Source organism: Oncorhynchus nerka, linkage group LG13 (genome assembly GCF_034236695.1).
Source record: "Oncorhynchus nerka isolate Pitt River linkage group LG13, Oner_Uvic_2.0, whole genome shotgun sequence".
Taxonomy (NCBI): Eukaryota; Metazoa; Chordata; class Actinopteri; order Salmoniformes; family Salmonidae; genus Oncorhynchus; species Oncorhynchus nerka.
This window is the reverse complement of record NC_088408.1, coordinates 54,964,922-54,987,362: the sequence shown is the minus strand read 5'-3', so window position 1 is coordinate 54,987,362 and position 22,441 is coordinate 54,964,922. Positions and strand designations below refer to the sequence as shown.

The 22,441-nt window shown below is 44.7% G+C and overlaps 1 protein-coding gene across 2 annotated transcripts in view; it reads right to left on the bottom strand.

The window, feature by feature from the left end:
• The window catches only part of LOC115139708 (mitogen-activated protein kinase 4-like), a 28,634-nt gene extending 11,833 nt beyond the window's left edge, over positions 1-16,801 (bottom strand). Inside the window, exons 1-3 of one of the 2 annotated variants that reach the window (XM_029677396.2) lie at positions 16,450-16,801; positions 14,204-14,644; positions 13,368-13,956 (exon numbers count right to left, since the gene is read on the bottom strand). In XM_029677396.2, coding sequence (XP_029533256.1) covers positions 13,368-13,910 — 543 coding nt within the window. In that variant the 5' untranslated portion in view covers positions 13,911-13,956; positions 14,204-14,644; positions 16,450-16,801. The remainder of the gene's footprint in view (positions 1-13,367; positions 13,957-14,203; positions 14,645-16,449) is intronic. The other variant, XM_029677397.2, reaches the window with a different exon arrangement.
• Positions 16,802-22,441: the final 5,640 nt, after the last annotated feature.

The window sequence follows — 22,441 nt, the reverse complement described above, 5'->3', positions numbered from 1 at the left end:
TGCCATCGTAACCAGTGAACTGAGATTACCTAGCATGGACTTGTAGATGACTTGGAGCCAGTGGGTCTGGCGACGAATATGTAGCGAGGGCCAGCCGACTAGAGCATACAGGTCGCAGTGGTGGGTGGTATAAGGTGCTTTAGTAACAAAACGGATGGCACTGTGATAAACTGCATCCAGTTTGCTGAGTAGAGTATTGGAAGCTATTTTGTAGATGACATCGCCGAAGTCGAGGATCGGTAGGATAGTCAGTTTTACTAGGGTAAGTTTGGCGGCGTGAGTGAAGGAGGCTTTGTTGTGGAATAGAAAGCCGATTCTAGATTTGATTTTAGATTGGAGGTTTGATATGAGTCTGGAAGGAGAGTTTACAGTCTAGCCAGACACCTAGGTACTTATAGGTGTCCACATATTCTAGGTTGGAACCATCCAGGGTGGTGATGCTAGTCGGGCGTGCGGGTGCAGGCAGCGAACGGTTGAAAAGCATGCATTTGGTTTTACTAGCGTTTAAGAGCAGTTGGAGGCCACGAAGGAGTGTTGTATGGCATTGAAGCTCGTTTGGAGGTTAGATAGCACAGTGTCCAAGGACGGGCCGGAAGTATACAGAATGGTGTCGTCTGCGTAGAGGTGGATCAGGGAATCGCCCGCAGCAAGAGCAACATCATTGATATATACAGAGAAAAGAGTCAGCCCGAGAATTTAACCCTGTGGCACCCCCATAGAGACTGCAAGAGGACCGGAGAGCATGCCCTCCGATTTGACACACTGAACTCTATCTGCAAAGTAGTTGGTGAAACAGGCAAGGCAGTCCTCAGAAAAACCGAGGCTACTGAGTCTGCCGATAAGAATATGGTGATTGACAGAGTCGAAAGCCTTGGCAAGGTCGATGAAGATGGCTGCACAGTACTGTCTTTTATCAATGGCGGTTATGATATCGTTTAGTACCTTGAGCGTGGCTGAGGTGCACCCGTGACCGGCTCGGAAACCAGATTGCACAGCGGAGAAGGTACGGTGGGATTCGAGATGGTCAGTGATCTGTTTGTTGACTTGGCTTTCGAAGACCTTAGATAGGCAGGGCAGGATGGATATAGCAGCTTTCCAATCCTTGGGGATCTCAGACGATATGAAAAAGAGGTTGAACAGGCTGGTAATAGGGGTTGCGACAATGGCGGCGGATAGTTTCAGAAATAGAGGGTCCAGATTGTCAAGCCCAGCTGGTCCAGGTTTTGCAGCTCTTTCAGAACATCTGCTATCTGGATTTGGGTAAAAGAGAACCTGGAGAGGCTTGGGCGAGTAGCTGCGGGGGGGTGGGGGGGGGGTGGAGCTGTTGGCCGAGGTTGCAGTAGCCAGGAGGAAGGCATGGCCAGCCGTTGAGAAATGCTTGTTGAAGTTTTCGATAATCATGGATTTATCGGTGGTGACCAGCTGGGCAGCTGGGAGGAGATGCTCTTGTTCTCCATGGACCAACATTTTCACTAGGTTTAAATAGTGCAGGAGGTTTGAATGTGGAATCTAATTCCACTCACTTAGCAGCCGTGCGTGCGTGCGGTTAATACAGCCACAGTGGAGGTCACTAACAGTGGTTTAACTAGAGGTCGACCTAGGCATGGCCGATTAATTAGGGCCAATATCAAGTTTTCATAACAAATCGGTAATCTGCCTTTTTGGATGCCGATTACATTGCAATCCATGAGGAAACATGTGGCAAGCTGACCACCGGTTACGCAAGTGCAGCGTCAAAAGGACCTTGTGGCTGCAATGAGCCAAGGTAAGTTGCAAGCTGGCATTAAACTTATCTCATAAAAAACAATCAATCTTCACATAATGACTAGTTAACTACACATTACCATGTGATGATTGATGATATTACTAGGTTAACTAGCTTGTCCTGCGTTGCATATAATCAATGCGGTGCCTGTTAATTTATCATCAAATCACAGCCTACTTCAACTTTTCCAAACGGGTGATGATTTAACAAATGCGCATTTGAGAAACAAACACATTTGTTGCACAAATGTACCCAACCATAATATCAATACACAAGTATAATGTTTTAAACCTGCATATATTTATTTAAAATAAATGTTAGCAGGCAATATTAACTAGGGAAACTGTGTCACTTCTCTTGCGTTCAGTGCAAGCAGAGCCAGGGTATATGCAGCAGTTTGGGCCGCCTGGCTCGTTGCGAAATGTGTAAAGACTAATTAATTTTACATAATTATGACATAACATTGAAGGTTGTGCAATGTAACAGCAATATTTAGACTTAGGGTTGCCACCCGTTCGATAAAATACGGAACGATTCCGTATTTCACTGAAAGAATAAACATTTTGTTTTTGAAATGATAGGTCATTAATATGGTCAAATCCGGAAACTAAGGCTCGTATTTCTGTGTGCTTATTATGATTAAGTATATGATTTGATATGATATTTGCTTTTGATAGAGCAGCCAGACTGAGCGGTGGTGGGCAGGAGCAGGCTCGTAAGCATTCATTCAAACAGCACTTTGCTGCGTTTGCCAGCTTATAGCCAGGCTGGCAATACTATAGTGCCTGTAAGAACTTTCAATAGTCAAAGGTGTAAGAAATACAAATGGTATAGAGAGAAATAGTCCTATAATAACTACAACATAAAACTTCTTAACTGGGAATATTGAAGACTCGTGTTAAAAGGAACCACCAGCTTTCATATGTTCTCATGTTCTGAGCAAGGAACTTAAACGTTAGCTTTTTTACCTGGCACATATTGCACTTTTACTTTCTTCTCCAACACTGTGTTTTTGCATTATTTAAACCAAATTGAACATGTTTCATTATTTATTTGAGACTAAATTGATTTTATGTATATTAAGTTCAAATAAGTGTTCATTGTTCATTCAGTATTGTTGTAATTTTCATTATTACAAATACATATATAAAAAAAAGCCTTTTTTTGGGCCTCCAAATAATCGATATCGGCGTTCAAAAATCATAATCGGTCGACCTCTAATTGAGACACTGATCGGTCATGAACAATCTAAGACGGGGACAAACGGTGGCTGTGATGAGAAGTTAATGCTGGTAATATAAGTAGCACATACTGTAAATATATTTTCTCCTGTCTGTAAATGTACATTCTGCCAGTGTCGGTGTGTGCGAAGTTGTGGGTCTTAAAATGATAGACTCAACGTGAAACACTTAGGACTGTCATTCTAAATTTGGGATGGATCATTTATCAATAGTTCTAATTATGATTCGGAAAGGCGAGAAGGAGAGAGAGCGCTGCCCCTAAACTGTGAGGAGAGCACAGATTGAGGGGAGGGTGTACTGCTCATCCTGCATGTGGCTTCTGAAACTAATTCATATTGAGTCTAAGGAGGGTTTACTCGCAGGAAACCTGATCTTTTCCTTTTCCTCCAAGAGAGATTTTATGAAAGAACGCACTAGATTTGACCTTGGGCTAACCGTAATAGTACATTGATAGCAGGGGTTGTGTTTTACCATGCCACCAGTATATATGGCTTTTTGGATGATACAGTACACCTAATTACGTACAAGGCTCATAGTTCGTCTTGCTGTGACACCCAAGGATGAGGATGAAGACGACTGGGTAAAAGGGAGCGGGATAACCAACAGGGAACTCATTTTCATAGGGGCCCAGTGAAGATCCAGCATCCATTGGCATAGAACAGAACGGATTAAAGGTCCTTGCCCCAATCTCATCAAGGGTGGTGTGAAAGTAATAAACACCTATTCTCTCTCTTCACTGTTCAAGTCAATATGTTTTCTAGGTGGCGCGGAACATGTGAGTGATCATTGTTCCAGAAAAGGGATTGTTGGAAACGGACTAATTGAATTGAGCCCGTTTTAGTATGTTTATAAGTGGACTAGCAGTAGTTATTAACGTGTATTGGTTAGATGGAATGTGCTATGTGCAAATGTATTTGTGGCCAGAGGAAAAGTACAGTACCAGTCAAAAGTTTGGACACACCTACTCATTTAAGGGTTTTTCTTTATTTTTACTATTTTCTACATTGTAGAATAATAGTGAAGACATCCAAACTATGAAATAACACATATGGAATCATGTAGTAACCAATTTTTTTTTTTTTTTTACAAATCAACATTTGTTTTATATTTGATATTCTTCAAAGTAGACACCCTTTGTCTTGATAACAGCTTTGCACACTCTTGGAATTCTCTCAACCCGCTTCATGAGGTAGTCACCTGGAATGCATTTCAATTAACAGTTGTGGCTTGTTAAAAGTTCATTTGTGGAATTTCTTTCCTTCTTAATGCATTTGAGCAAAATCAGTTGTGTTGTGACAAGGTAGGGGTGGTATCCAGAAGACAGCCCTATTATGGCAAGAACAGCTCAAATAAGCAAAGAGAAACGACAGTCCTTCCCTTACTTTAAGAAATTAAAGTGTCAATGCGGAAAATTTAAAGAACTTTGAAAGGATCTTCAAGTGCAGTCGCAAAAACCATCAAGCGCTATGATGAAACTGGCTCTCATGAGGACCGCCACGGGAATCGAAGACTCAGAGTTCCCTCCTGCAGAGGAGAAGTTCATTTGAGTTAACTGCACCTCAGATTGCAGCCAAAATAAATGCTTCAGAGTTCAAGTAACAGACACATCTCAACATCAACTTTTCAGAGGACACTGCGTGAATCAGGCCTTCATTGTTGAATTGCTGCAAAGAAACCACTACTAAAGGACAACAAAAATAAGAAGAGACTTGCGTGGGCCAAGAAACACGAGCAATGGACATTAGACGGGTGGAAATCTGTCCTTTGTCTGAGGAGTCCAAATTTGAGATTTTTGGTTCCAACCGCTGTCTTTGTGAGACGCAGAGTAGGTGAACGGATTATCTCCGCATGTGTGGTTCCCACCGCGAAGCATGGAGGAGGTGGTGTGATGGTGCTTTGCTGGTGACACTGTCAGTGATTTATTTAGAATTCAAGGCACACAGCATTCTGCAGCGATGTTTGATCCCATCTAGGTTGCGCTTAGTGGGACTATCATTTGTTTTTCAACAGGACAATGACCCAAAACACACCTCCAGGCTGTGTATGGGCTATTTGACCAAGAAGGAGAGTGATGGAGTTCTGCAGCGGATGACCTGGCCTCCACAATCACACGACCGCAAACCAATTGAGATGGTTTGGGATAAGTTGGGCCGCAGAGTGAAGGAAAAGCAGCCAACAAGTGCTCAGCATATGTGGGAACTCTTTCAAGACTGTTGGAAAAGCATTCCTCATGAAGTTGGTTGAGAGAATGCCAAGAGAGTGCAAAGCTGTCATCAAGGCAAAGGGTGGCTACTTTCAAGAATCTAAAATATATTTTGATTTGTTTAACACTTTTTGGGGTTACTATGTGATTCCATGTGTTATTTCATATTTTTGATGTCTTCACTATTGTTCTACAATGTAGAAAATAGGACAAATAAAGAAAAATACTTGAATGAGTGGGTGTGTCCAAAGTTTTCACTGATACTGTACATAGGGGGCCTGTGTCTGAGAATGTTTCCATAACGGTTTAAGTTTCAGATTCTGGCAGGACCGATATCAGTGCAAAAACCAAAGTCCCAAAAACCAAGGCGTTAACATTATAGGGAATTGGGAAAGCAGAATTGAATATGACTGGGGCGGAGATTTGTGAGGCTCATAAATTAAGGAAGTGGGTAACTCTGGGTAATGATACCACTCCTCTGTGTATAGTGATACAGGGGATAGCTTGTAGTAGATGAAAGGAAATCTAACTGTGCACAATTTAGAGACTACTATGAAGACAAGTTGAACGTCACGCATACCCAGATCATGGTGGGAGTAGCAGAGATAGTGGTATGATTTCAGACTCTATTGTCAACTTTTAGTGAGGGGTTCATGGAAGGTACAACTCTTGAAAGACTAGCTACAGTTCCCTGTATACAGGAAGCCACCTAACCAGAAGGGAGTTTCGCTGTGATAATAGCGTCTCGAGCAGTGTGATTAAGAAACATGTGACTCATGGTTTAGAGTCCAGGCTATGTCGCAGCCGGCCATGACCGGGAGACCCATGGGGCGGCACACAATTGGCCCAGCGTCGTCCGGGTTAGGGGAGAGTTTGGCCAGCAGGGATGTCCTTGTCCCATCACGCACTAGCGATTCCTGTGGTGGGCCGGGTGCAGTGCACGCTAACACGGTCGCCAGGTGCACGGGGTTTCCTCCGACACATTGGTGCGGCTGGCTTCTGGGTTAAGTGGGCATTGTGTCAAGAAGCAGTGTGACTTGGTTGGGTTGTTTTTCGGAAGACGCACAGCTCTCGACCTTTGCCTCTCCCGATAGGTAAGCAGCTTGGTTTGAAGAAATCAACTGTGGGAGCAATTATTAGGAAATGGACGACATACAAGACCACTGATAATCTCCCTCGATCTGGGGCTCCACGCAAGATGATGATCACAAGAACGGTGAGCAAAAATCGAAGAACCACATAGGGGGACCTAGTGACTGACCTGCAGAGAGCTGGGACCAAAGTAACAAAGCCTACTATCAGTAACACACTACGCCGCCAGGGACTCAAATCCTGCAGTGCCAGACGTGTCCCCCTGCTTAAGCCAGTACATGTCCAGGCCCGTCTGAAGTTTGCTAGAGAGCATTTGGATGATCCAGAAGAAGATTGGGAGAATGTCATATGGTCAGATGAAACCAAAATATAACTTTTTGGTAAAAACTCAACTCGTCGTGTTTGGAGGACAAAGAATGCTGAGTTGCATCCAAAGAACACCATACCTACTGTGAAGCATGGGGGTGGAAACATCATGCTTTGGGGCTGTTTTTCTGCAAAGGGACCAGGACGACTGATCCGTGTAAAGGAAAGAATGAAAGGGGTCATGTATCGTGAGATTTTGAGTGAAAACCTCCTTCCATCAGCAAGGGCATTGAAGATGAAACGTGGCTGGGTCTTTCAGCATGACAATGATCCCAAACACACCGCCCGGGCAACGAAGGAGTGGCTTCGTAAGAAGCATTTCAAGGTCCTGGAGTGGCCTAGCCAGTCTCCAGATCTCAACCCCATAGAAAATCTTTGGAGGGAGTTGAAAGTCCGTGTTGCCCAGCAACAGCCCCAAAACATCACTGCTCTAGGAGATCTGCATGGAGGAATGGGCCAAAATACCAGCAACAGTGTGTGAAAACCTTGTGAAGACTTACAGAAAACGTTTGACCTCGGTCATTGCCAACAAAGGATATAACAAAGTATTGAGATAAACTTTTGTTATTGACCAAATACTAATTTTCCACCCTAATTTGCAAATAAATTCATTAAAAAAATGTGATTTTCCAGATTTTTTTTTCTCATTTTGTCTGTCATAGTTGAAGTGTACCTATGATGAAAATTACAGGCCTCTCATCTTTTTAAGTGGGAGAACTTGCACAATTGGTGGCTGACTAAATACTTTTTTCCCCCACTGTATAATGAAGGTATTTGTTGGGGTCAATGAAGAGGGGATAAGAACTAGGTGTATGGAAAGTTACTGAGTGAGGAAGGGGGAGTGCAGAAAGTTTACATTCTGTTAAAACATGGTATTGTTAAATCTCATGGCTTCTAAAGAGGGGGGGGGGGGGCAACAATCTGGTTTCAGTCTGATAAGGTAGGACAGCCGGAGTAGGGAGGAGTGAGGAATTTGGGCCAAGGTCAGGACAGATGCTGTGAGGAGAAACAGTCAGTCCTGTCACACACATACATTTCCACACCCATGTATGTTCTAGCAGGAGGCTACACCAATGAGAGGAACCAATTAAGTTCCTGACGAGCAACAGAGATGCATTGGCTGTATAGAAGTGCAAGGAGTTGACTCCGGCTCGTAGGAGGGTATAAATATATGTGTTTGTGTAAACATGTCTTTGTATTTGCAGCTGTTTGACCCAGTGGGGAATACACTTGGTTTGAGCTTTGTCTTCGTCATCTGTTTGAATTTTGACACTGTGTTTGTTTAGAACCTAACAAAGGGAATAGGGTGCCATTTAGGACACGCCCTGTATCTCTCTCCTCTGAATCAACACAGGCCTGTCAGAGGAGTTCAGTGCTGAACATGCTGTTCCACTCAGAGAAAGAGAGGTAGCTAGATACACATTATGTACAATGGTTGTCTGGACCGAGGAGTAGCTACGGTGCATTCAGAAAGCATTGACCCCTTGACTTTTTCCAAATCTTGTTACGTTACAGCCTTATTCTAAAATGTTTTAAATATTTTTTTCCCGTCATCAATCTACACACAATAACCCATAATGATGAAGCAAAAGGAAACCACTTTTTTTTTTAAAATCTTTGCAAAATTAGAAATCACATTTACATAAGTATTCATACTTTTACTCAGTACTTTGTTGAAGTACCTTTGGCAGCGATTACAGCCTAGAATCTTCTTGTGTATGACGCTACAAGCTTGGCACACTTGTATTTGGGGAGTTTATCCCATTCTTCTCTGCAGAGCCTTTCAAGCTCTGTCAGGTTGGATGGGGTTCGTCGCTGCACAGCTTTCAGGTCTCTCCAGAGATGTTAGATCGGGTTCAAGTCCGGGCTCTGGCTGGGCCACTCAGGGACATTCAGAGACTTGTCCCGAAGCCACTCATGCGTTGTCTTGGCTGTGTGCTTAGGGTTATTGTCCTGTTGGAAGGTGAACCTTCGCCCCAGTCTGAGGTAGAGGTCGACCGATTAACCGGAATGGCCGATTAATTAGGGCCGTTTTCAAGTTTTCATAACAAATCGGAAATCTGTATTTTTGGGCGCAGATTTAAAAAAATATATATATTTTTTTTATATAACTTTATTTAACTAGGCAAGTCAGTTAAGAACACATTCTTATTTTCAATGACGGGTTAGGAACGGTGGGTTAACTGCCTTGTTCAGGGGCAGAACGACAGATTTTCACCTCGTCAGCTCGGGGGATCCAACCTTACAGATAACTGGTCCAACGCAATAACGACCTGCCTCTCTCTCGTTGCACTCCACAAGGAGACTGCCTGTTACGCGAATGCAGTAAGCCAAGGTAAGTTGCTATAGCTAGCATTAAACTTATCTTATAAAAAACAATCATAAATCACTAGTTAACTACACATGGTTGATGATATTACTAAATATGATCTAGCGTGTCCTGCGTTACATATAATCTGACTGAGCATACAAGTATCTAAGTATCTGACTGAGCGGTGGTAGGCAGAAGCAGGCGTGTAAACATTCATTCAAACAGCACTTTCGTGCGTTTTGCCAGCAGCTCTTCGTTGTGCGTCAAGCATTGCGCTGTTTATGACTTTAAGCCTATCAACTCCCGAGATGAGGCTGGTGTAACCGAAGTGGCATGGCTAGCTAGTTAGCGCGTGCTAATTGCGTTTCAAACGTCACTCGCTCTGAGCCTTGGGGTGGTTGTTTCCCTTGCTCTGCATGGGTAACGCTGCTTCGATGGTGGCTGCTGTCGTTGTGTTGCTGGTTCGAGCCCAGGGAGGAGTGAGGAGAAGGACGGAAGCTATACTGTTACACTGGCAATACTAAAGTGCCTATATGAACATCCAATAGTCAAAGGTTAATGAAATACAAATGATCGAGGGAAATAGTCTTATAATTACTATAATAACTACAACCTAAAACTTCTTACCTGGGAATATTGAAGACTCATGTTAAAAGGAACCACCACCTTTCACAACCCCCCTTGGGTTGTGCCGTGGCGGAGATCTTTGTGGGCTATACTCGGCCTTGTCTCAGGATGGTAAGTTGGTGGTTGAAAATATCCCTCTAGTGGTGTGGGGGCTGTGCTTTGGCAAAGTGGGTGGGGTTATATCCTTCCTGTTTGGCCCTGTCCGGGGGTGTCCTCAGATGGGGCCACAGTGTCTCCTGACCCCTCCTGTCTCAGCCTCCAGTATTTATGCTGCAGTAGTTTATGTGTCGGGGGGCTAGGGTCAGTTTGTTATATCTGGAGTACTTCTCCTGTCCTATTCGGTGTCCTGTGTGAATTTGTGTGCTCTCTCTAATTCTCTCTTTCTTTCTCTTTCTCGGAGGACCTGAGCCCTAGGACCATGCCTCAGGACTACCTGACATGATGACTCCTTGCTGTCCCCAGTCCACCTGGCCGTGCTGCTGCTCCAGTTTCAACTGTTCTGCCTTATTATTGGACCATGCTGGTCATTTATGAACATTTGAACATCTTGGCCATGTTCTGTTATAATCTCCACTCGGCACAGACAGAAGAGGACTGGCCACCCCACATAGCCTGGTTCCTCTCTAGGTTTTGGCCTTTCTAGGGAGTTTTTCCTAGCCACCGTGCTTCTACACCTGCATTGCTTGCCGTTTGGAGTTTTAGGCTGGGTTTCTGTACAGCACTTTGAGATATCAGCTGATGTACGAAGGGCTATATAAATACATTTGATTTGATATGTTCTTATGTCCTGAGCAAGGAACTGAAACGTTAGCTTTCTTACATAGCACATATTGCACTTTTACTTTCTTCTCCAACACTTTGTTTTTGCATTATTTAAACCAAATTGAAGATGTTTCATTATTTACTTGAGGCTAAATTGATTTTATTGATGTACTGTATTATATTAAGTTAAAATAAGTGTTCATTCAGTATTGTTGTAATTGTCATTATTACAAATAAATAAATAAATAAATAAAAATTGGCCGATTAATCGGTATCGGCTTTTTTGGTCCTCCAATAATCGGTATCGTGTTGAAAAATCATAATCGGTCGACCTCTAGTCTGAGGTCCTGAGTGCTCTGGAGCAGGTTGTAATCAAGGATCTCTCTGTACTTTGCTCCGTTCATCTGTCCCTCGATCCTGACTAGTCTCCCAGTCCCTGCCGCTGAAAAACATCCCCACAGCATGATGCTACCACCACCACCATGCTTCACAGTAGGGATGGTGCCAGGTTTCCTCCAGACGTGATGCTTGGCATTCAGGCCAAAGAGTTCAATCTTGGTTTCATCAGACCAGAGAATCTTGTTTCTCATGGTCTGAGAGTCTTTGTGCCTTTTGGCAAATTCCAAGTGGGCTGTCATGTGCCTTTTACTGAGGAGTGGCTTCCGTCTGGCTACTCTATCATAACGGCCTGATTGGTGGAGTGCTGCAGAGATGCTTGTCCTTCTGGAAGGGTTTCCCATCTTCACAGAGGAATTCTGGAGCTTTGTCAGAGTGCCAATTGTGTTTTTGGTCACCTACCTGGCCAAGGCCCTTCTCCCCCAATTACGTATTTTGGGCAGGCTGCCAGTTCTAGTCTTGCAGGTTCCAAACTGCTTAAATTTAAGAATGATTGAGGCCACTGTGTTTTTGGGACCTTCAATGCTACAGAAATGTTTTGGTACCCTTCCCCAAATCTGTGCCTAAGCATACTGCTAAAGCAACACTCGAGTGGTTTAAGGGGAAACATTTAAATGTCTTGGAATGGTCAAAGCCCAGACCTCAATCCATTTGAAAATCTTTTTTTGTCTTATTTATTGTTTGTTTCACAATAACAAATGTTTAGCATCTTCAAAGTGGTATGTTGTGTAAATCAAATGATACAAACCCCCCAAAAATATATTTTAATTACAGGTTCTAAGGCAACAAAATAGGAAAAAATGCCAAGGGGGTGAATACTTTCGCGAGGCACTGTATAGACAGGCGTGCGCCTTTCCAAATCATGTCCAATCAATTGAATTCACCACAGGTGGACTCCAGCCAAGTTGTACAAACATCTCAAGGATGATCAAAGGAAACAGGATGCACCTGAGCTCAATTTCGAGTTTTTTTTATTTATTTTATTTTACCTTTATTTAACCAGGCAAGTCAGTTAAGAACAAATTCTTATTTTCAATGACGGCCTAGGAACAGCGGGTTAACTGCCTGTTCAGGGGCAGAACGACAGATTTGTACCTTGTCAGCTCGGGGGTTTGAACTTGCAACCTTCCGGTTACTAGTCCAACGCTCTAACCACTAGGCTACCCTGCCGCCCCAGTCTCAAAGCAAAGGGTCTGAATACTTTCCGAATGCACTGTATGTGAATAGACGTTTGGACATGAGGGAACGAGGGCAGGCTGAATGGAACAGGGAGAACAAAGTTGTGTCCCAAATGACACCCCATTCCCTATACAGTGCATTACTTTGGACCAGGATCCAAAGGGCACTTATGTAGGTATTGGGGTGCCATTTGGAACACAACCTTGCTCTTCCTGTTCCATTCAGCCTGCCCTCGTTCCCTCATGTCCGAACAACGTCTATTCACATAGCTACTCTGAACTCCCCTGACAGGCCTGTGTTGATTCAGAGGAGAGACATACAAGGTTTTTTTCCTGCTTCCTAATAGGAATCGTCCCAGGTTATTCCTTCTTTTCACTCTAGCATCCATACAACCTGATTTTTATCCTGACAAAGGCGTGAAAGTTTGATGTCCAAGTCAGCTGTTGCAACTAACACATTTCATCCATACGCTGATGATGGGTAAGGGAGGCCAGATGTGTAGTTGACACACAGAATACTCTATAGCTGGCCTGTCTCAGCCCAACTATGCACAATCCACTGCGTAAGAGCAGCATAGATGCTTTTTTTTTCTCTCGACTTCACGCAGAGCACAGCACTGCCCATTGGTATTTTGGCTACACTCCTGCTCACAGCCTGAGCCATCTCTTTCCCCTGTCTACACCGTGCTGCCCCGAGATCAGATCTCTGGGTCTGGGCCCGGCCAGGACAAAGCTCCCCTTCCACTGGGCCCTCGCTGGGCTACTAGTGTTACAGTGTTCCACCACAATAATAAAGCAGTACAATAAATCAGTCCATTGTCACATGAATCTCCCAGAATGCTTATCCCAAAAACAAAACAGACAGGGAAATCATTCAATTTGATTACTGGGTAACTTAGATCGGGTTAGGTTATGAAAGCGCGTCTCTAGCACTAGCTATAGACGGACGATAATGCAGTCATTTCCATTTATGCAAAGCAGAGAATCATCAAAGTCTACACAAGGCAACAGAGTTGATGCATGTGACTTGGTGCAAGGATATATTCATACACGCACCACGACCACACAGAAGCATGCACAAAGAGGCATCTTAATATGGGTAGAATGCTGTATCGTTTGGAAATGCAGTACAATTGTCGTTTTTTTATGTCTCCGCCTTACATGTAGGACAGGAGTTTTTCCCTAGCACTAAGGACTACGCTTTTTCTGGTCAGGTCACATGGTTAGGAAAAAAATCCTGGGCCCTGACTCATGAAGCGTCTTAAGAGTGCTGATCTAGGATACATTTTGCATTTCAGATAATGAATACAACACGGACAGCTGGGACCTGATCCTAGACCAGAACTCCTACTCTGATGCTTCATGAATACTGATCCCGAGCTAGCTGTTCCCTTCTAACTGCAGCCCACTTTAACTATAGTCTCACCTTATGGGAGTAGTGTGGGTCAACGATTCTGGCCAGGCCAAAGTCGCCGATCTTGAGCAGTAACTGGTCTGTGTTGAGGAAGATGTTGGCTGGTTTGAGGTCGCGGTGCAGCACGTTGGCTGAGTGGATGAACTTAAGTCCTCGAAGGAGCTGGTAGAAGAGCAGAGTGGTGTGCCCGCTAGGAAGTGGCCCCTGCTCCAGCAGGTGAGCTAGGTCCATCTCCATGCACTCCTGGACGATGTACAGGGCGCTCAGCTGGGCTGGGTCGCGATGAAGCGGGCGGCCATAGGGGCCCAACACCTCGTGCACGCGCACCACGTTCTCGTGCTGCAGGCGCCGCGTGATCTTGACCTCCCGCAGGGCGTGCTTCACGCTGACCACGTCACGCATCACCAGCTTCTTCACAGCCACCCGTTGGCCGCTGCGCTTGTCCACAGCGGACAGAACCAGACCAGTGGTCCCGCTGCCCAGGGGCTGGGGGTCTATGAAGATATCCCCCAGGTCAAAGCCGTGGAGGAACAGTGGGGAGTCCTGTTTGGCCATGGCTCCTGTGACCTCCACCAGTTATTGCATGACGAGGTAAAAAAATCTGAAAGGATGGTACATGATTTGACAAAGCAAATAAAAGGAACTAGAGTCATACATAAACATAAGTAAATAATCCAATCTGTAAAATTGTCATTATTTCAAATAGAAATGTGTTTTATAATAGCAGAGATCAACATGCATGGATTTGATTGCTTTTCCTGGAATAGGCTCCATAGAATTTCAAGTGTATCACTCTTCAACAAAGTGAATATAACAACGTGTACAGTAGTCAAGCTTGTTCCATCTACCTCAGGTATCAGAGATAGTAGAGCAAGTGATGAGACAACTCTACACCCCGGTGCAGGGCAAGTGTTGCCATAGCAACGCCCCAACTGTGCCTGCTACAGATAGAAGCACGGGATGACAGAGGCAGACACTCGGCACTGGTTTCTAATCCTAGCTGAGCGATCCCAGCTCAACTCCCCCTGGGGAAATGAGCCGAGAGTTACATTCACAGAGATTCTAGTGGATCTCGCTCCTTCCATAGCAGTCTATCAGTCAGTTAGTGACCCGCCCACTCAGTCCTCCCCTGGCCGATATTCCCAAACTTCCCACTCAATCCCGGTTTTGTGGCATTGAGTTAATGAGTGTCCATGGAATCCCTCAGCCTGTGGCTAGAGCTGTAGCCTGGCCCTGCCTGCCCCTGGACTCTGGATACTGCCGTTTGCCACCATTGCCACCTGCTGCTTCTGCGACAGAGGGGGGAGATGAAGCAAGTTATGCATGAAATACAAAGATGATATCCTACCTGCTGCATTTTAATGTGGACTGCATGGTGATAACACACAATTCACTTTTTTGGCCTCTCATTCACACAGAACTCCTACTTGGTGTCATGTTATCCCTACCTAATATAATAGATGCAAGGAACAGATAGCATAGCTTATGTATAGGCCTACCTGATGCTTATATGGGATGTCAGAGCCCCTCTATTGCATACCATAGTCTAGTGGAAGAACAATCTAGACATCACCACATTCTAATGACTATTTTTAACATTAAAATGACTTAATGGTTAGATATATAATTATAACAAGGTGTACTAGGCAATTACTGGAGTACAAATATCACAGCACAATAACAGACACACACAAAAGTATGTGGACACCCCTTCAAATGAGTGGATTCAGCTATTTCCGCCACACCCGTTGCTGACAGGTGTATAAAGCATACAGCCATGCAATCTCCATAGACAAACATTGGCAGTAGAATGGCTTTACTGAAGAGCTCAGTGACTTTCAACGTGGCACCGTCATAGGATGCCACCTTACCAACTAGTCAGTTTGTCAAATTTCTGCCCTGCTATAGCTGCCCCGGTCAACTGTAAGTGCTGTTATTGTGAAGTGGAAACATCTAGAAGCAACAACGGCTCAGCCGCAAAGTGGTAGGCCACACAAGCTCATAGAACGGGACCGTCAAGTGCTGAAGCACGTAAAAAAATTGTCTGTCCCCGGTTGCAACACTCACTACCGAGTTCCAAACTTCCCTCTGGAAGCAACATCGGCACAACAACTGTTCATCGGGAGCTTCATGAAATATGTTTCCATGGCCGAGCAGCCGCACACAAGCCTAAGATCACCATGCCGCAATGCCAAGCATCGGCTGGAGTGGTAGAAAGCTCGCAGCCATTGGTCTCTGGAGCAGTGGAAACGCATTCTCTGGAGTGGTGAATTATGCTTCACCATCTGGCAGTCAGATGGACAAATCTGGTTTGGCAGATGCCAGAAGAACGCTACCTGCCCCAATGCATAGCGCCAACTATAAAGTTTGATGAGCGAGGAATAATGGTCTGGGGCTGTTTTTCATGGTTCGGGCTAAGCCCCTTAGTTCATTCTAGACGATTCTGTGCTACCAACTTTATGGCAACAGTTTGGGGAAGCCCCTTTACTGTTTCAGTATGACAACGCCCCCGTGCACAATGCCAGGTCCATACAGAAATGACCTCAACTCCATCGAACACCTTTTGGGATGAATTGGAACCGACTGTGAGCCAGGCCTAATTGCCCAACAGCAGTGCCCGACCTCACTAATACTATTGTGGCTGAACGGAAGCAAGTCCCCGCAGCAATGATCCAACATTTAGTGGAAAGCCTTCCCAGAAGAATGGAAGCTGTTGGCAGCAAATGGGAGACCAACTGCCTATCAATGCCCATTTTGGAATGAGATGTTCGACGAGCAGGTGTCCACATACTTTTGGTCATGTAGTGTATTTTCGGTGGTTATAGGCTAGGCTACTGATCATTGTGTGTGGTGGTGGCGGCTACAGTGTAACGCCCTTATCGCAACAAGAAACATTCAAAACCTCGAAAGGTGAAAAGAAAAGATTCAGTAAAAGTGTCATTCCCAAATGTCTTGGGACGTGAAAACATCTGATGAACATGGCCAGTGGCCAGCCTTTTGCTCAGCGAGCATAGCGTTATCTTTATCTATCGGCCCATCCATTGAAAACTAGAAAGGCACAAGCAAGATATCACAACACAGCGAGAGCACTCACCACACAGCATATGCTAGGATGAACATCGCAGACTGTCGCAAGAGATGGGAAGGGGGAAAAAATAATCTATGCGTGTTTTCGACAATAATCCTAGTCTATTTGACTGTCGAAAAGAAAGTATGGAATCGGTCAGCGGGACTGTGCCCAAGATTGTGGTTACTGTAGGTATCCGCTAATTGCAAAAAAGTATTTATTTAGGAATATGATACCTGTTCCGGTAGTCTGCGCACAGGCTGGTGAAGGCTACACTATGAATTATTGAGTGCTGCTCTCTTCCTTTCGATACTTCCCACACCGAGCGTTGCAACCTCTTCTAAAACACAAACTCCACCACGGCGCCCCCCGGTATGACGTCACGTTCGCAGCTGTCAACCACTGTCTCTGACACCTGCTGAAGCGCCATCCCACAGCCCTAGCAGAAAAACCTCTTCTCTGATATAGCCTAGCTATATCTAACTAAATATAATTACGAAATGGTTTATGTTTGCACGCTATGCAATGGCTATGTGTATCCTTAATCCAAACCCAATTCCACCAAGAACAGAAGTGTCACTCATGGTTCTCATATGATCTCACTTAGATCACAGCCCTTCAGTCCACCATTCAGTCCTAATGTTTTGTATACTGGATTTCATCTTAAGGACATCATGAGTTGAGCATCTAGAGTGACCTACTGGTCTCATAAGGACAATAAATAGAGGCCCTAGCCCCATCCACTCTGTCTAGGGAGAGGGGGGAGTTTCCCCTAGGTACAGATTTAGAATCAGCTTCCCCTCCCCAATCCTACTCTAAACAGTAATCAAGAAAACACTTAACTGACCCAAGATCGGTGTCAAGAGACAACTTCACCCTACACCCGTTCTTTGGGCTGCCGAAACCCCTCAACAGCTGCCTCACAGTGGACGTTGGGAGCCCAGATTATCAATGGGGTGGGGAGGAGCTCTCATGGAAGGAGTCTTCATGGAGGTGAGGTGTCTTCCAATCTCAGTGGAGGGGAATCCTGAGAGCAGTCAGTGCGCTATTACCCACGTTTTCACGGACACTGAACATCTCGCTCCCCTTAAAACATATATGTCAAATAGGGAAATATGAATAATATGTTATAGGCCTGTAGGATACACTCCTTATTAGATTGTAGGGGCACCCAGACTATGCCTACAAGAGTTACCTTGTTAATTAAAAAATGTAGTTTAAGATTATTTTTTTTTCAAAAGTGCAATTAACTTTAAAGTACTTACCACTTTCCTTGGAAAACACTGGTAAGAACGTTAACATTTTATATAGCTACATATGTTACAATGTAATTAGTGTGCTTTCTAAAGGCAATAACATTTCTTTAAGACAGCTAAAGCAAGTACACATTTTCTTCAGGAAACACTTTTTCTACTTACCTTATTCCCCTACCTTGGAGTAATGCCTATGCAATGTTAAGTTTTGTCAAACGTACACAGATCCTGTTGTACAACAGTATTCTACTAGTGTGGTGTGCCTTTTTTGAGGGATTTTGCATTTACAACGAATTAAAGTGAAACATTTCCATGTTGCGCTCTCTCTCTCTCTCTCTCTCTCGCTCCTGGTCTCTGAGGTTCCTCTTCCTAATGATGTCCAATTACTGTTTGTTTCTGGTGTGTGTATGAGCCTAAAAGGGACTGAGAAATCACTTGCTCCAACTGAATCACAAAAATAAATGTCCAACTGCTCATGAGCATATAGACAAAAGTAGGATTGTGCATGCACAAATGATGGTTCCCAACATTTCATCCAGTATAGTTTTTTATATTACACATTCCCATTTCTGCGGTATAGTTGATGACCATTGCTATGCACGCTAAGAAGCCAACCTTACTGAAGCATAAATCACTCGTTGCCCTATCCGTCTGTGCTGGCACAAATCTACTACTCACTGGAATCCTCTCAGGATCCTTCGCTCTTGACCCGTCCTCTATTTTCTTAAATGCCTCCGCATATGACACCTTCTGCACAACTCTTAACTCTGGCCACTTCAAACTGCCTCACTTACACCGGACACTTCCAATCCCCAGCAACATGGGCACCCCTACAGTTGACCCACCCAACTTTATACACAATCCTCTGTCCAATGCCCTCCTGCACACTTCCCACATCTTGGAATCTCCCCCCTAAACACTACGGCAACATGACCATAAACGTTGCACCTGAAACAGAACAGTGGAGTCTGCACAAAAGCTCTAACAGGATAACTGATATATGCTAACATGACATAGTCCTTTTGAGTCAGAGACTCTACCAGACAAAACAGTGACACCTCTGTTTCACCATGCCCCCCGGGTCTGCGTCGCACCAAACGACAGAGTCACAAACACCAGGAATTTTACATTTCAATCACTCCACCTCCACACTACCCTAGAAATCACTCCATTCAATGGTGCCCTGTTCCTAGGAGCAAAGCAAGAAACAGATCTTGACCCAAGTTACATGACGCCTGCTCCCTCAGGTCAGAAGAAACAAACATCACATGTCCACGACAGTTACCGTCACTGATTCAACTGCACCAAACTCCTTTCCCACACACCCTGAAACCACAAATGGATCCATCAAAAGGCAAGGGTCCACTTTCTCCAAAAATGTCACCCCTATTTGTCCAGATTCTTCTTTATCATGTCTGGTGAGCCAGGCCTAATTCCTCAACACACATCTTCCCACTATACTAGACTCTTCTTCCTCGTGGTCCATAACCACGTCTATCTGTTCACCCCGCTCTGGACGCGCCTTCATCCACTGCATTGCTCGCAGAGCACGCATTGATGGCATTTCTCCAAAACCCAACTTCTGTTCCTTGGCACAATTTACAAATCTGGCTCTCTCAGACATTTCCATGCTTCCTTCACCTCACCTCACTCTCTATGAACAGTGGCCACTCCAGTGTGGCTCGGTCCACGACACCATCTTTACCCATAACCCCTTAAAATGCTGTCCTACAAGTAAACCCAAACGGTGGCCACCAGGTGTCACAATAGCAGTAAAGGGATGTTCCATGCAAATAAACAGCTTCTCGGGGACAAACCATTCTATATTTTCTTTTATACATATAAAATGTCTCTTAAAACACCGACCCCATCATTGTGACAGCATGAAGCTAAACAATAAAACAACTTTAGTTTTAATAAGTAGCTCAAAAGAAAATGACATAATATACTATACACAGTGTACTGAGTTTGTGTGAGTTATTCGTATGCAAGTGCATGTATTGATCTTCATGTACGAACGAGGGATTGAGTGTCTCTTCGTGTAGATGTGCATGATTGATCTTTACGTAAAAATGTGTGCATGGTATAAGTGTGTTCTTGAGCTGAAAGGAAAAAAGAAAGGTTAAGACGGGAACTGTCATGCCTGCTCCCGCTCTCCCTCCTTGGCGCTCCAGGGCGCCAGGCTACCCAGCATTACGCACTCCTGCCGCCATAATTACGCACACCTGCCTGCCTAGTCACGTGCATCAACGATTCATTGGACTCACCTGGACTCAATCACCTGTGTTGTTACCTCCACCATATCTGTCTGTTCCCCAGCTCTGTTCCCCGCTTCAGCATTATTGTTCCCCTTGTTCTGACACTGCTCCTGTCTTGTTCCATGTCCGTTCATTAAATGTTCAACTCCCCGTACATGCTTCTCATCTCTAGTGTCGGTTCTTACAGGAACAGACAAACTGGTGTGCCAGGTCAGTCATGTAGTTGTTCAGTGTCTTAAAGTCTTTCAGTCAAGTCTTAATTCTAGTAAGTGTTCTTTGGTACAGGATGGTTGCTTCTTCTGGCATTAACTTCCTGTTCCATCTTTCATTCTCTCTTATTCTAAGACTTTCCTTGTTTTTACTTTGGGTTTGACTTGTATGTGGGCTGTCTCTTCTGACATCCACATTCCTGCTTATCTTTAGCAATTGAACTCCTTTGTTCTGGTTTGTTCAGAATTATTTTTCCATTCCTTACCCAGCTTAGGTGGGTTATTTTTGTTTTCGTGGATGTCTGTGTGAAATGAGGTGAAATTGAGTTTGACTAAAGGCGTAGGTCGTTCCTTCTCCTGTGAGGAAGACTAGACCAATGCTCTGAGCTTTGGGTTTCAGTAAAACAGCATCTGTCAGACTTCTGTTACATTGACTCCAATGCTTGACATCAGAAGTTTCTTTGCTGGTACCAACACGGATTGCCAGCATCTTTTTAATGCACCCTTGAACTCCCAGGGCACTGTCAGCGGGAGGGTGTTCTTTGTCCAAGGATACATCCTTGGTTCCTTCTGTCTCAGGAATGGAGGCCAATACAGCTTGGCTGTTAAATCCTATGTTCACTAGGGACATCTCTGTCCTTAGCCACGTCTTCCATTCTGCAGAGTGTTAGGCCAGTGTCAATGGTGCTACTGAACGGTTTCTCCTGGTCCACAGTGTGTTCCTACAGCGTTCAACGACTTCTTCAAAGCTTCTGCACAAACCCTGCCAGAGCTTCCTGCATGATGAAAAGTGTGTGTGAACAACTGTGTTTACGTTTGAGGTTTGAACCTTTGAGTGTGTGTGACTGTCACCGGCCCTTTTTGCCGTTCCATGGCCAACTTTTCTTTCCTAGCTTGCAATTCCGCGTGCTCCTTTTCCAATGCGTTTTTTTGCTTCAGCTTACATTTGAGATATAAACTCAGCAAAAAAAGAAACATCCTCTCAGTCAACTGCGTTTTATTTTCAGCAAACCACGTGTAAATATTTGTATGAACATAAGAATCAACAACTGAGACAAACTGAACAAGTTCCACAGACATGTGACGAACAGAAATTAATGTGTGCACAAGGGGGGTTAACAGTAACAGTCAATGTAGCTGGTGGCTACACCAGATGCTAAGTACTGCAGTACATCTCCTCCTCATGGACTGCACCAGATTTGCCAGTTCTTGCTGTGAGATGTTAACCCACTCGTCCACCAAGGCACCTGCAAATTTATGGGGGGAATGGCCCTAGCCCTCACCCTCCGATCCAACAGGTCCCAGACGTGCTCAATGGGATTGAGATCCGGGCTCTTCGCTGGCCATTGCAGAACACTGACATTCCTGTCTTGCAGGAAATCATGCACAGAATGAGCGATATGGCTGGTGGCATTGTCATGCTGGAGGGTCATGTCAGGATGAGCCTGCAGGAAGGGTACCACATGAGGGAGGAGGATGTCTTCCCTGTAATGCACAACATTGAGATTGCCTGCAATGACAACAAGCTCAGTCCAATGATGCTGTGACACACCGCCCCAGACCATGACGGACCCTCCACCTCCAAATCGATTCCGCTCCAGAGTACAGGCCTCGGTGTAACGCTCATTCCTTCGACGATAAACGCGAATCCGACCATCATCCCTGGTGAGACAAAACCGCGACTCGTCAGTGAAGAGCACATTTTGCCAGTCCTGTCTGGTCCAGCGACGGTGAGCCTGTACCCCGCACATTGACTCGGTACCCCCTGTATATAGCATCGTTATTGTTATTGTGTTACTTTTAAGTTTGATTTGATATGTAAACAAATCCAATGTGCAGGTGTTGACATGAACAACACAAAATATGTAAACAAATCAAATGAACAGCACTGATTGTATATGCGTTCTCTCCTTCATAAAGAAATAAGGTGCTGCTGGCCTAACATCCTGTATGTCTGCATTTTTGTTCCCTTGAGATTGAAATGTAAAACTGTCAGCATATTTACTTTGTCCGGTTTAAGTAGTAATCTGCGAGGCGAGACAGTGTGCCTGCTGGCACTGAATACTCTCTTTGATGGCACACTGGTTGCTGGGATGCACAAAAGCTTCCTGGCAACCCTGGCAAGGTGAGGCAGCTCTGATACATGGCCCCTCCATCACACCAGTGGATCCTCTTCTGCTGGAATGGGTGGCAGAGACAGATAGAACTTAATCTCTTCTTCCACTCTGTCTTCTGGGGTGGTCAGAATCTGACCCTCTTCGCCTCTGCTGCTTTGTTGAGGTAGTCTCTCTCAGCAACC